At 36.0% G+C, this 15934-nt stretch overlaps 1 protein-coding gene across 2 annotated transcripts in view; it reads right to left on the reverse strand.

The window, feature by feature from the left end:
• The window catches only part of CDH8 (cadherin 8), a 130728-nt gene that overhangs the window by 45015 nt on the left and 69779 nt on the right, over positions 1-15934 (reverse strand). For both annotated transcript variants that reach the window (XM_074157952.1, XM_074157951.1), the window contains exons 6-8: positions 13554-13741; positions 10565-10818; positions 3318-3454 (exon numbers count right to left, since the gene is read on the reverse strand). In XM_074157952.1, coding sequence (XP_074014053.1) covers positions 3318-3454; positions 10565-10818; positions 13554-13741 — 579 coding nt within the window. The remainder of the gene's footprint in view (positions 1-3317; positions 3455-10564; positions 10819-13553; positions 13742-15934) is intronic.

Below are 15934 nucleotides of genomic sequence, written 5' to 3' on the forward strand. Positions count from 1 at the left end.
TGAGAAGCAGAACATAAAGGCAATACAAAAGTTTGGGCAATGGTCTGAGGGAGAGCCACTCAAGGCGACTTTTCCTTAGTCTGTCTGGGGAGTGAACACTGAGGAGAAAGGCTGCAGGCAGCTAAGCTAAAAACTCCTTCGTGGAGGCTGGAAAGTGTCTGCTCCTGATGGGAAAGTGAGAGGAGGGAAATGCCACCCTCCAAATTGTCTCACTTGGCACAGGTCTCAGAATATGATAGTGATACTAGTTATCACCAATAGCACGGATTTCCTCTGGATTAGAACTAGCCATACACTCGCCTATGAATAGGAAAAGAAAATGTCCTTTGAAAAAACCCCACCAAACCGGTCTTCTGTCTGTTAAGAACTTACAGAAAAGAGTCACAGTCCCCACTGGCTCATGCTTTTGTGTTTCTCCTCCTAGTTTTGCTAGACATGAAATGGTCGAGTTCACATCTTGGGGCACTCAGACTAAAAAGAAGTAGTATGTTTAACATTATCGACACACGTAATGTTAAGTTTAGATCACTAAATCTGATCGCTTTCAAAAAAGTCTAGTCTGATTCTAAAGATCTTCATCCTCAAGTCAAGTGAAAATGCAGAAGTAGTTACGCTCAATTCAATCAGACCAATCTTGTCTGGGAAGATTCCCACCTGAGAGGGTGGCTGAGAGATGACACAAAAGAATAACTTCATCATGGTGAGAGGAGAAAACTGCCCGAAATTACCTGTGCTCAAAGCACAAATATAGCTGCAGACAACTTACCAGCACAACGTTCTGATATGGCGTTGTATGTTTTGGCAAAACACGGTGTTTATCTATTAAAGTGTTGATAAATTGGGGTGTATTTAGGATCTACCATGCTGGGAATCAAGAATTCAAAAGCCAGTATCATGGCTTGGGATTAGTAAGGAAGTGTGATGGCAATGGAATGGTCCGATCCTTGCCCCTGAGCTGAACCTGGAGAGCAGTGGCCTGGGAAGAGAAAACGCTCCTGCACGAATGATGCCGACATATTTATTGTTACAGGAGAGATCAGCAGTCCGCTAATATTACTGTCAGCGAAAGCATCATAATGACACATTTTGTATTTTCATTTGCTGCTTGTCTCTGCTCCAACAGATTTGTTATTTTTATAACAGAGATCTTGCTTATTATTGTGTTGTGAAAAAAAAAATCTAAAAATGCCCATTTTACCCTGCTTGACAGTTCTATGAACACATTTAGTTTCTGAATGCGGAGTTTAAAAATAACTTCTATTAAATAAGCTAAGATAGTAGTCTGTGAAAATAAGCTCGTTTTACGTAAATTAGGAATGCGGGGAAAAAAAAAAGCCATCAGCAGGAACGCAAAAGCTTAGAAGAAGATCTGCATTATTCTTCTCATAGCCCGTCTGGTAAGATGCAACTTTACAACAGTGATCGATGCTGAGGCTCCCCTGAAGCCTAATGACAAGGATAATTTACTGAGTAACAAAATTCCTGAGTATAATTATGTTTTAAAAATCTGAAGATGCAACGGGCAGACTTGACTCTGATATGGCTCAGTAAAATGCACTTCTCTTAACTCTGCTCTGACACACGCTTATAAAGGAGATTAAAAAATGAATTGGAGGGGTTTCTCGAAAAACTATTCTTTTTACTTTGTTCTTTTCCAATGTTTTGGAGGAAACAAGATGTAAAATTACTTCCCTTTTACATCTTACTGTTCCAATGTCTGAAAACTTTGGATCACAAACTAGTAATTCTACTTTCCATGCCGTTGGCGAATCTCGTATCTGACATTCCTCATGTCTTGAGAAAACTGGTATGGAATTTTTGTATCTTTCTCCTTTAAAAACATCAAAATTATTAACTGGTTTGATATTAACCTGGGCAAAATATGCCCTATGAAAACAGAGCTTACTTTCTTTCCTTACATCGTTTGAGGACCTGTGTTGCCTTGGCTCTCCTACAAGCAGAAAGTATTCTTGCTAATTTATCGAAGTAGTGTTCGTCAGAAGATTTAACAGTAATTAACAGGGCACTGTTGGCACTACTGGCAACGAAATACACAAATTATTAAGGTAGGTCATTGGAATACAGCTTATAAGAGTTCTACATTGAGAGCTTAGTTTATACGCAGACCTACCCTTCTCATGCCATTTCAGTTACCCGTCATGTTTGTTTTTGAAAACAAGAACCAAAGAAAAATATTGGACAACAAAAATGGGCCAAATAAACATCTTTTATCCTCCCAGTCATTATGTTCATATCTACAGTATTATGAACCTGAGCATTAAACGTTCTCTATCATAACAGTATATCCTTTAAAAAAGTTACTCCGGGGGAAAAGCAAGCATTAACATCGCCCTGTTTTATACACACAAGAATTAGCAGCACTGATCAACTGATCATCAGGCTCCAAAGACAAATATTCTTATGAGAATGTGTCAAGTGTGTATGCACGGATGGGAATTGTGCATATTCACACGGACACGTATGCAGAACGGACACGTCAGCAGAAACATCTCCATAGCTTGTGTTTCAGTTATGATGACAACATGGGATGACCGACCCCTGTGCTGAAGCTGTTCTTTTGCTGTAATATGTTTATGACAAATGTATAGTCTAAAATACAGTCTAATTTATTATTAATATTAGCATTGTTATACGTGATCCTGTCAGCAGTGCTAACAATTCCAAATTAATCAAGAATTCTTCTTGATTAAAATCTAGGACCCATATTCCCAGACTGGGTGACAATCCTGGCTCCCAATGACTTTGGTGTACGGATCAGTCACAATAGTTTTGAGGATCTAAACAATCCATGTTCATGTCTATAGCTGTTTACGAGTAAATTTATTCGTAAGAATCAAAGAGGGCTGCTTTCATGCAACATTACCCATGTGCTTAAACATTTATGGTACTGAAACGCAATATCACTCAGCTTTAAGAAACTTCTGGTCTATAATTTACTTCTACGATAGCAAAGCTTTATTTTTTTCTGTCAATACAGCTAACTATATATAAGGCTTTGGTTTGGGGGTTTTATTAAACAATTTTTAAGATGTACCCTCTATACCCTGTACAAACGTACTCATGTATCTCTTCAAAACCTGTACTGCTCAGTATTCACTCAAAAAAAAATAATGCAGTTTTGAAAACTAAAATAAATGGAATTTCAGCAGAAATCAAGTTTTCTTTCAAAAATTCTGTAACTTAAAAATCCACTGTGTTTTACTTCTTACTGAATTATATACAGTTTCTACCACACACACTGTGAAAACTAATTATAAAACTAACAGGACTAAAAGTCAGGACACACAAATACTTACTAGTTTCTGTAGCTACAATAGTTATGTTGTGCCATGTATTTGTTTCTCTGTCCAGGGGTGTTGCCAAGGTTATTTTCCCATCTTCTGCGTTAATGTTGAACTGTCTCTCAAGGTCAGTGTGTCGATCAATGGAGAACCTACAAAAGAGACATCCCTGTGATCCACTTGACGAAGCTGGAGTAATCCAGACCATCACAAGACAATTTAGGGAGCCCTCTGAGAGCTGCAGTTTTACAGCCAAATGGATGGAGAGGCTCAATAGCATAATAATTTATAAGACAAAATGACAAACTGAGACTAAAAAACTTATTAATTATTGCCCAAGGAGTAATTAGCTGTATACCCAGTGTGAAGGTCATAAAATGCCCTCAGGTTCACTGGGTAACATCTTTGAAAAACGGTGCTGATCAAGAGTTAATTACACAATCCATCACATTTATTAGACAGTTTCTATGGTATTTCACAGTAACTGCTGATAATTTCAACAGTAATGTATTAAGCACACAAAAATGGTGGGCTTCATGGTTATTTTAAAAAGGGCTGAATAATATTATTTTACCAATAAATTTTGGATTAATGAAGCATGAGCGATTCACCAAGCACATTATTTGGTTCTGGTTCAAGCAGCTCCACGGGCAGGACGCAGTTAGTGAATCACCATTTTCCCATAAAACACTTCAAACGCTGAAGGACTGATTGTTTCATGGATTGACATCACTGATTTTTACCAAAACCACGTTTCATCTGACAGGTAGCCAGAGTTTGCAAATGAGACTGTCCAGGCAAATTATGCAGCTTAAACAGAGCCAGTTTGACAACAAGAGCGAGCTGCAGTAGATTGCTCCAGCAGTGCATTAAGCGGGATGATGATTTAAAGCTCAGAACAGGATCTCCAGGAAAGCTTTTATGTTTGTCCATTTTCAGAGTTATTCTATTAATGTACTATTCGCCAAAAAGAAATTAAATCACTAAATTAAGCCTTCCAGGTTTTTGACAGGAAAGGTACGGAATGAGAGTTTAGTGATAAACTATTGATATGGTTCAACAAAAATTGACTTGAAGGGGTTTTACTGAATCCTAATTGTGGATTTACACAAAAGCCTTTTAAGCCTTTGTGTCTATGTATTACAGAACCTAACAGCACGCACTGACAGTTTTTACATCTGTTCTGCATTATATCGAGGCATAATAGGGCGAGTTCGGATACAGTACCAGACTGGATTACATTATAGAGTGGTCAGAGAAGTGACTCAGACTGTCGGTTTCTCATTACATTTCTACTTTTTGCAAGTACGCTGTTAAATTCACTGATAAAAGAAGGGGAGCTTATTTTGCTATAGTGACAATGGCAGAGTTATCTGAAAATCAGTTATTCCGTTCTGGTTTATGCTTCATCATAAGCAATTTCCAAAAAAAAAAAAAAAGTTCTGATTCGCAAGTTCCTTTATATGCTTCAATAGACATATCCTGATGAACTCGTTCCAGCACAACACAATTGTTTTTGACAGACACAGCATTAGGATCTGATTTCAAAGCTTAGGATTATGGCTTTTGCCTTTTTTATTTCAGATATTTTCATATTTAGAACAAAAGATACATTGCAATTAGATTGCTTGTGCAATGCATTCAGTAAGATACAATTCACTTTCAAAAAATCAGCTCTAAATTATGAAAATTTATCAAAATGTTAAAGTTTAAACATTTAAAGATCGTATTACTAAAGATCAAGGCTGGCATGATTACATTAGTAAGGTACTTAACATCTAATGGACTTGAGAAAGGCCCTGTTTAACTAGGAAATGCGATTCGTTAGACATTTAAGTTTTCTGTTTTTAAACTCTGAGAACTAGTTTTACTCACTTAAAAATGAGTAGTTTGGTTAAGAAGAGTAGCAGAAAAAAAAATGAAGTAAAATGCCAACTATATGTGCCTAAAGCTAGGCCCATGTATCTATATTTAGACATTTAAGTAAACTGATTTTCTAGTGAGCTCCACATACCCAGTTCTCAACGGTTTAATGGGAATCGGACTATCCTCAGCATTTCTGAAAATCAGGTCACTTGTGTGGAAGAATAACGCTGGGGGTGCCTAACTTCAGGCAATCATTGCTCAAAATGTATCTTAATGTTATTTTGATGCCTCCCTAGTTCCAATTAAAGTATTAGAAGTAAAGTTCTGGTACAATGAAGTTAGTAAAAAACATCTTACAGACTTTCGCAGGTTTAAGATTTCACTCAAGAAAATACGAGAAAGAGAGCAATCAAGATAACTTGAAGATGCCATCACTTAAAACTACCTTTTAATTCTTCACGTTTATGTAATGATGCAGAAAGAACTCTTCTGATATCAAACATTTATGAAAATTTTACAGCTCACAAACGAAATAAAGTATGAAATACTCATATCCTATTTAATGGTTAGTTGACCTCGGCTTGACATGAATTCCATTGAGATAAGACACAGGTTTTCTCTAAGGATCAATCTTTTTTTAAACTTTCATTCTTCCAGCCTTCCTGCAGTACATTTTTTGAAGTTATAAAACTGGGAGTGTAACATCTGTGAGTTTATCGTATTGCATTTCATCTCATCCCAACAGTATTTATTCACAATGCAAAACCAGTATTCAAAATGGAACATTTTTGACATAAGTTACATGGCTTTACAAGACTATAAAGAGCTAAAACCCTCTCCTGATTTTAATTTGATAAATATTTGGTACAACATAAAAAAATAAATTCTGCAGTGTCATAAACCTGGAAAAACTAATAGTACATTTGCAGTTTCCTCTTCATGATAATGGTATTGTAACTCTCTTTAATGGGAATACATCGTCAGGTCCATAAGCTGTACACAAAACACACACTTCTCTAAAAATGAGGAAAGAATATCTTGGGAAATAATATCTTTTGAAATTGCCATAAAGCCAGCACAGGTTATTGGGAAGTTTTGGTAAGTTTATGGGTCTGCTATGGCAATTACAGGAACAACCCCACAGTGGTTTAATATAAGACTTAAAATTATCCTCAGTCCTGCTGCTGCGCTATTGATATTGTTGCTATGACTTAATTTGATCTATTCTTTCTTTGCACCAATGTAAATAAGAGCAGAAATCCTTTTTTTGCTGCACCTGCTGAGATCGGAATCACAGTACTGATACCTCACCAGTGGTAACTCACCGTTGTTTGTTAATGCCAGGCAGATTGGACATGCTACTTAGTGACAGCTAAACAGCTGTACCATTAGGGAGGCAGAAAATATCCTATCTAGGTTTTTAAGGCCTGCTGTGAATTAAGAAAATGATCAACTGCTGCCAAAGATGAAATCTCTGTTGATGTGAATGGGGAAAACCTGCCACAGTGAAGCTTATCTCCCCTCCGAGAAAGACACTGAAGGGCAGTGATTTATAGGAGGGCAGAGACAGTACAGGAAGAACGATTATTACCCATGCTTTTTTCCATGCACTTGGATCATGCTTTATCCAAGATAATTCACTGCAGTTAAATAGACCCTGGTTATAAAATAACAACAAAAACATGAAATAAGTACTACTGGAATCAATAGATTTGTATGCTAACAGATAGTCATCTTTGAAGTCAAATTATACTGTAAATAAGTATATACCACCCTTTCTAAATGAACTACAGTAAAGCTTTACATCCAGCCCAGCTGGATTCACTGGGTCCCCTTCCCAAGAGATGCATGTGGTCTAGACGTGGTAGGATGTGAGCCCCTGCCGTGTGCTTCTGAAATGACTAGGCTAGAATAAGACAAACTACTGACCATATTTACAATTATTAGCCAAATTTGTAAATCCTTTTCACCACCAGGCTTAGAAGCAAGCCAGGCCCTTAAGCAATATGCACAGCAGAATAGTAAATGAAGATAAAAGAGAAATTTTGCTGCTTATTTTAAAAATGCTGGGCTATGAAAGACATACTATAGTTAGACTAACCTAACAACCGATAGGAAGAGATAGTTCATTTTCTTTGGAGAAATGGATAACGAAAGCATAACTCGGCTGACTCTCGCGTTATCACTTAGCCATCCAAAGGTGCCTTTGCTTATCCACAATTAGGACTCAACAACAATGAGAAAAGTCCCACACAACACATGCATCCTTCAGTCCCATCCTTCTAAACGTGTCTAAACTTCTTTGGCTGGCACAGAGATTTCAGACCAATAACCAGTGCCCCATCTCTGCGCTTGACACAAGACATTGGAAATAACCCTCTTCAGGTATTTCCTAGAGGTGGACACATTCAGAACCAGACTGGTGACCCATCCATGCATCTGCTTGTACATCTCTGATAGGCTTCATGCCTTTTACATCAAGTGATGGAAAGATCAGAGAATACGTTTCATCTCTTCTATGCAAGCATAAAAACCAAAGTACTGTTGTATTGGATAGAAATGAGGTTAAACCTTGGGTTTTTGTTTTTGTTTTTGTTAAAAAAAACATAGAAGTTTCTTTCCAGGCTGTTTTCTATAATAATTTTTCTACATTTTTTAATGTTTTCTCTCATGACCCAATTATCAGACTATTTCTATGTTTAGAGATATCCAAGTTTTATTTCACTATGGACCTGCAATACTGAGTTTACTGAGTGTTTGTGCGTAAGACTGTTGTGCAGCAGATGTGGTATTGGTAGCACACAAGGTGATTCCTATTTTCCTTTGTGTTGCTAGGTTTTTTATAACAAACGTACACAAAATCTCTGCCTAACCAAAATCTTGATAGAACAGATATCTACTGAAAAATACCATTTCCTTGAAATGCAACTGGTCATTTTCTCCTAAAATTCTGTTTTAAAGAAAAAACAAAACACATTAAAAATGGCCAGGCAGTATTAAACCAGTCCATTATTTTTAGAACAGAATGTTTTAATTCAGTTTTTCTATTTTTTACCTCATGTTTAATATTTTTGAAAGTATATCATAGAACGTATATATAAAATTTATGTCATATATGTGACAATATAACAGAATAAACACTTAAACTGCACAACCAAAATGAAACATTCCAATCCAACAAAACAACATTCCCACATGGTTTTTGTTAGAACCTGCCATGTTCCAGTTTTGTTCCAAATTGGAAAGAAAGTAACTGCATTTCTGCTTCCTGTTTGTCTCTGATGAATATTTTTCTTCCTCTAATAGTAGAATTACTAACTTGAAATCTTTTTTGCCTTAAAATACTTTTCACGTGAAAAATGAAAAAAGGGAATTTGGACTTTGCAGAGGCACCGCAGATAAAGCCAGATCAACCAGGTGAGAAAAGAAAAAAACCACTGCATAGAAAATTGAACTCTAAATATTCCTTAATTAGCTATCAAGCCAATACGGTAGAAAAATTAAATCTTATAAAGTACTGCATATAATATTTTAAAAGAAGATATAAATCACACTAATTAATTACATTTTTTTTTAAGTGTAATGAATTCTGGCCAATTCTGTTTCATGTATATCAATTGTCTCAATATGATTTGATAGGTAATAATATTCCAATGCAGTTTGCACATATAAAATATTTTTGCTTTTAAATGTTTGAAAATATCTTGATCTATAAAATGATGAAAAAATGGAAATGAAGTAAATGTTCTACTCAGTTCAATTTTTCAGGCTTGGACAGAATAAAGAGGCTCAATTTTAGGACACAGGTAGGCTTGCAGCCAGTCCAAATTATTAGGAGTTTGGGGCAGGGCTAGAAAAGAATTCCAGGGAAACAGAACCAGACTGGAAAAACAGCCAGGGTAAAACCCAAGCAGAATTGAAGCCAGGCTGACAGGAGGAACAAAGGGGACGCAATCAAGAGGCAGAGGAGCACAGGAGCCAGCCAAGAGCAGAGCAGAACAGGGCAGAGGGAAGGAACTAAGGTTAAATCGAAAGAGAAATTACTATTGAGCTGGAGGAAAGGGAAGAAAGCCAACTTGCTGCCACCATGGCTGGTTTCACACACCTCGCAGAAGACCCTGTCTCTGTAGCGGCAGTGCAAGCCCTTTTTCCAGATGCCAGAGGCCAGCAGTAATAAAATTAGGAGTGGAACCACTGTTTAAATTGCGATAGATGAAATTCTGTGCATTTCATATTTCTTTTTTTGTTTAAGTACAATTTTTCTCACCTGGGTAACTCCCCTCAATTTCCCATTTCTATGATCAGATTACCATCTTTGATCATCCTGGCAGTTTCTCTGGTAAGAAAATAAATTCAGTGTCTATTAACACTGTCTGGGTTCTGTGCTGCAGTAGAAAATATACTAATCAATTAATTTGTATAGAGATCTGTGATAGTGCTACATTTAGCTCGTTTTGAAAGGATGATTTAGAAATTAGAGACTCCAATGTACTCTCTAACATCTTCATACACAAGTTCTAACACATCCAAACTTGTGGGAAATTTTGAAACTCTAATTCTAAAAACACTAAAATATGATCTGCAACCCTAAATAAAGGTTTAAAGTCTGACTCTGCAACAAACCTGGTGTGATGATGATAAGAAAATAGCCTTGAAGACTGCTAGTGTAGCTTTAATTCCCCAAGGCAGTTATGTACAGTCATGATTATCATTAAATAGACTCTCTCCAAAGACACCTTTACTACAAATTTGACATTTTGGTGTTTGTTTTCATAACGCTTTTGCTACTACACATAGCAAAATGTGTTTTGGGAACACTCGCATCTTACCGTTATAGCCACTGCAAAGGGGGAGGGGAAGATGTGTGCTCCTCAAAATGAGACAGAAAACACTGATCTGATGAAAGTGGAACAACAGGTTTTTTTCAAGTTAAATCAAAAAAGGAGAGCATTGTGAATCGAAGATGCGAAAGTCAGATGGGCATAATCATCTCTGACTTTCTATCTTTAAACCAGGAATGGGTTTAGCCAAAGGAATACAAAATATATTTTGACAACCTTACAACTACATGGAATAAACGGAGAATTGTTAGTGCAGAAAGCAGCAGATTATTTAAAATAACTGCAGAGATACACACTGATGACTCAACCCCATCAGACCTCACACACCCTATTTCTTATGTTCATTGCATTCCTGCTGTTTCACAAGACTACTCATGTGGCAAGGAGTACTTTTGTGATTTTGAAAATGATCTAGACTGATAAACCCAACATCATAAAACAAATCCTAGACAAATATTTTTATAGAAATAAATTGGCATGAGAACAGTGTCATACAATGTATGGGAAAATACTCTGCCAGCAGTTTTTTCAGAGAGAACTTTAAAGCAGCAGTACCTTATAGGACTGGAAGACGCGTCGGGGTCATGGGCGGTCACTTGACCAATCACAGCGTTAATAGCAGCATTTTCATGCACTTCCAGGAGGTACGTAGGTGATGAAAAGACTGGTGGCTCATCAGCATCCTCTACTACAATTTTTACTGTTGCTGTATCCTTGAATGGTCCTCCACTGATGAAGCGGGGATCAATATGAATGTTGGCTGCTTCTACCTTCAGAGTATAGGATTTTTTGGTCTCAAAGTCCAGTGGCTGTTAAGAATGACAAAGATAAATGTCTTTTACTAATGGCCACAGAGAAAGAACAAATGAATATAATGCTGATGGATGAAAGTTATGTGCATTTAAGCACATTCAGTGAGTTTTAATGCAATCACTTCCCACTCCCAGAAATCCAACCTGCATTTTTTCTAGGCATATATTGATATCTGTTCATTAACCAGCCTCAGAGAAAACAGAAAAAATAAAAAGTCTTTGTTTTCTTGCTTTTCACAAGAAATTTACCAAAACATTCTCTCTCATGAATTATACCATTACAATTACATAACAGATAAATACTACAAATTTGTTGGCAATGCCATGACTTGCATACTAATCCTGCACTTAATCAGTGCTTTGTTAGTTGGAGATAAGAAAAAAAAAATACTAGCTCCACAAGTAATAAATATTTTATTACTTCCAGAACAATATGAGAAATGCAAAGAACTAGCAATTATTATTTCTTGGACATGAGCGGCATTATGTGGAAAAATGTAGAGCTAATCATATAAGAAAATACTTCAATATTATTGCACTTCAGGTAACTGCATTTCTGTTTATGGGGTAAATGAGGTAGACATCTCTCAGGAATTTCTTAAAACTGTAGCAATTCCTATTTCTGTATTTTATTTTTTTTTCAGTGAGAGAAACACGAAACCGATTACTTTATTCTATCAATGTACCTGCCCTGTCACCATTGGTTTTACTGTTTTACAGTTCCATATTAAAACATAAAAGATGAAAACACAGGGGATTTAAAAGAATGAAATACCAAATAAAACCCAAATCTGTGACACTTTCAAATATTAGAATTTTTCATTATAGGAGATTCAAGTTTGTGTCTTGAAGCACATCAGTATGTTCACTATATAATTCTCTTGTGTCTCACAATGATTCAAATTTCAAAGATGCAAATTGCCAAGTATTGGAAAGATATTAAGATTTGCATTACAATGTCCCAGGGATAAAAAGAAAAGGACATAGAAACTCTGAATCTGCAATGCAAATACCAGCAAGAGCACAAACAGGGACCTTCAGGAAGTCTGTCAAAGCCTTCAATATGTATACTTTCAAATTTTGTTGATTTTTTTCAGGTATGAATCAAGCTCTAGTGGGATTTGCTCCTTCTCACAAATTCTAGTAAACACAAGAAAACCTTGCTTCTTTAGCAGCTCTTAAATTAGTAAGCTTTTGTAATTATGAATGGTGATTTATAAATCAGCATATTCACAATTTGCCAATCATAGCTCCTATATAATTTTTTTCAATTGCTTTTCATATGCTTTACAGAAATGACAGCACCCCGATACATTTAGTCACGCTTAATCAGAATATCATATTGAAAATTTACTCTGCATTGTCTAAAGCCCATGAATTTATGCTGGAGAAAATCTGTTGGTGAACAGTAGCCTCCATACATCATCTACTGTAGTAGAACCAAAACGATTATTGCTCTCAAAATGAATATATGAAACAACATTATGTTAGAGACTCAGTTATGAAATAAAGCCAAGGGAACTGGGGCAAAAGGCTAATTGCCTGAGCTTACAAAAGAGGCCAGAGCATACAATAAATAACAGTAAGGAAGATCAAGGATGTATATCATAATTTTCTCTTTAGGAAAACAGATCTCAATTTAGATAAATATACATCATTTTATTATGCATCTACAGTGCTGACCTAGCACTGAGAAACAGAAAATGGAAACTTTTGACAGGTACTCTGCCTGACCTCTTTAATTACAGGTACAAGTTGAATATTAATTACCTGTACTCACTGGAATGTTATAGTTTGGTATTTTGGTGTTTGTATTGTGTTTTTTTTTTTAAAAAAGGGAAACAAAAATTCATTTAGAGTGCTCTATGCTACATGTTAAAAACCCTCTATGCCAGGGTTATAAGTTATATTCATATCCTTTTTCAGAACACAGTATGAGAATCAGCTCTCTTCTTCTTCCCCAGAAAACAATGAAAATAAGTCTGCAATTAGCATTTCAGTGACTTTACTAGCCAAGTTTTGCTCTAGATATGCTGCCTCTCCACATATTTCTGTACACATTGCTGTGTACGTGCAAATACCTCATCTTGCATACATCGAGACTGTACAAGCACAGAAAAGGTAACAGATTATTTGCAGCTTCTTTAGGGGCCGAATTTGGCACTTCTCACGTGAAACAGTACTGATGTCCTTGATAAGGTTCAGCGAAACCACTATTCATTGAGCAAAGAGTTCAACACGAGAAAAGGTGGATGATTAAGCCTCTCACACATCAGGTAATTTAAATAATATGCTATGAATATTTTTTTTTCTCTGAACAGCATTTGACCAGCTATACGACAAATCAAATAATAGAGAAAGTTATTTGATTGAATACTCAGCCAAGATTTCATGGAATTTTACACCACCACCAAAGCAAATTCTCATCTATTCTTCTCCCTTGGAAACAAGGAGGCAAAACCTTTTGATTTGACCACGTGGAAGCCCAGATAAGATTAATACGTGCCCAGCACAGAAAATACTTCCATGGACATCTCTCCACTTGTCACCTAAATGGCAATTTTGAGGGACAGAGCTAATACATTCCTTTTTCATCACTTCACTGGCTTGACACCTCATCCATAGATAAAAGAATCCTTGGAAATCTCACATCTTCTCACAGAGTACAGCCTGGCTGGGTAGTTGTATGTACAATAAACATTTATTTTTTTTTTAACAGAGAGATCATTTACCTTTCTCACTCTAATAATGCCGTCCTGAGTTTGGGCATCTGTGGTAATTTCAAATATATCCATTCCATCTCCTTCAATAATATCATAGGATGATTTAGCATTTTCTCCAATATCCAGGTCATTTGCTTTCACCCTTCCTATTGGTTCACCAAGAGCGACATCTTCCATTACGGAGAAGTGATACAGACCTTACAAATAAGAGGAAAAGACTAAACATTACACCCGATTCCAGTACCCCTGGGGTGCTCTTCATTTGTTTACACTTCCCGAATGCAAACTTCAGAGACGTGCAACTGATACAAAGCACATTTACACAAGTTATTTACCGAAAGCAGCAATACGTGTTCCTTACATAGGAATATTCAGTTTAGTGTACGTGAATGTTCTTTGCAGCACAGGACTGTCCTGCTTCTTCCTCGCAGGGAGGCTTAGTGTTGGCAAACAGAAATATGAAGCTACTTTCAACACTGAAAATTTGCAACATTCTCTACCGCAGGCACTGTTGAACTTACCGTTTTATTTACAGACATGTAGTTATATTTTTTTACAGAATTCAACTGTGAAACTTTGGCTTTTACTCTGTAGAAAACTGGTCTAATACTTTAAAGATGCCTTATGCAATTTCTGATCTTAACTACTTTTTTGGCCCTTCTAATGTGATTTGGTTTTGGTTTTTTAACCTCTTCTACCTCCCTTTTGTGATAAGAAAATAATTAAGAAACATTCAAGGAAACTCACAATATTTATATTTTAAAGGAAGCAATAACTTTTCATAATGATCGTAACTGTATTTACTATTTGGTTGTAGGCCTGGACTAAAACCCACTAGAAAGTGCTATTCAAATTGTCAATATTTTTATTTTCTGTAATACTTGTTTCAGAAACCTTCTAAACTAAGTGTCAAAAATGTATTTAGAACTTGCAAGATATTATTTAGGTAAGCATTTTATTTAGACAAAAATCGAAATATCCATTTTACTACTATATCTCCCAGTTCTTAACACTACTCTGAAAAACAGAAGACACACACGTGCTTTAGCTCAAACATTCTTTGTTGGGTGACTATTTTTTTACCTCTTGGTAAATTACACTTATTGAAGTTACAGTTAATAGGTGATCAAAAGGAATTCAAGGTTAGCAGAAAAGACCTTCAAAATAGTTTTTGAAAAGGTTTCTGGACTTGTTCTTTTCTGTCCTCTCAGCTGTTCTAAGACAATGGGCAATTTTTACTTTTACAACTAAAACCTACTGGTTTTAAACCTACTAAAACCTGGTTTAAAACCTACTAAAACCTACTGGTTTTAGTAGCTTTCTAAAAACAAAACGTTCTGGAGTTGTTGCTTTAACTGTTTGCAGGCTGATTGCATTTACAACAGTTAAAAGTAGGAAGGAAACTGTGAGGAATGCACAAATACATATATTAGCTATACATTCAGTCTGCCCCAAAGTGAAAGATTTTTTTTCTGTAATGTTTCCAGGCTAAATTATTAGAGATAATTTGGAGATCATCAAGATTCCTCGAGAATATTCATAATGGCTCACAAACAATGAGCAGCCAAAGCAATCAAGTGCCTCAGGAGACTAAATTATGTGTTCATAATTTATACTGCTGTCCACACGTTGTGGTTTGAATCTCCAGACACAGTTGATTGCATTTTTAAGTTGGTATTTTTCTCTCAGATTTATTAAGATAGTTTACAAAATATTGTAAAAAAAAATTATTATGATGCAGCTGACTCTTTTACACAAATTGCTCTCAAGAATTATGAATCGCCCAGTCAAGAAGTCATAGAACAGAGCTGACCAAAAATCCACATTATGTGTCTTTGAAAACCCTTGGTTTTCCCAGCAGCGCACAGTTCTTCTCAGTACAATTACATGGTAAACTGCCAGGTTAAAAACTTCTGTGACTTACAAAACGCCTCTAAAATTATTTCAAAGAGATCATAGAAGTAGTGAAAGTTCATCTTTTTCATTTCTAAAACCCAGGAGGCTAACGCTCTTTGAAATCAAACCATAAATATACATTTCTGTCCTGCCTGGAAACAATAAACCGATAAAACACACTGCTTTCTGAGTTCATTACAATTTATTGTGAAAGCAGCATGTATTACATCTTATGAATTTCTATTTCATTTTGGTTAGGCTCTATTGTAAGTTTGATCCTTTCTTATTTTCCTTTCCAGGCAAATGCAAACTGTGCTTCAGTGGTGTAAAAAAAAAAAAAAAAAAAAAGTCAAAGACTTGATCAGCTCTTGTATAAGGCCAGTCATGACTAATCTGTAATGCTAGGCAGCAGGCTATGAATACTTGTTTTTAAAAGGCAGAATTTTTAATACCATCCAGTTACAATACTTACTATACAGTTACAATACTTACTG

This window comes from Numenius arquata, chromosome 13, assembly GCF_964106895.1.
Source record: "Numenius arquata chromosome 13, bNumArq3.hap1.1, whole genome shotgun sequence".
NCBI lineage: Eukaryota > Metazoa > Chordata > Aves > Charadriiformes > Scolopacidae > Numenius > Numenius arquata.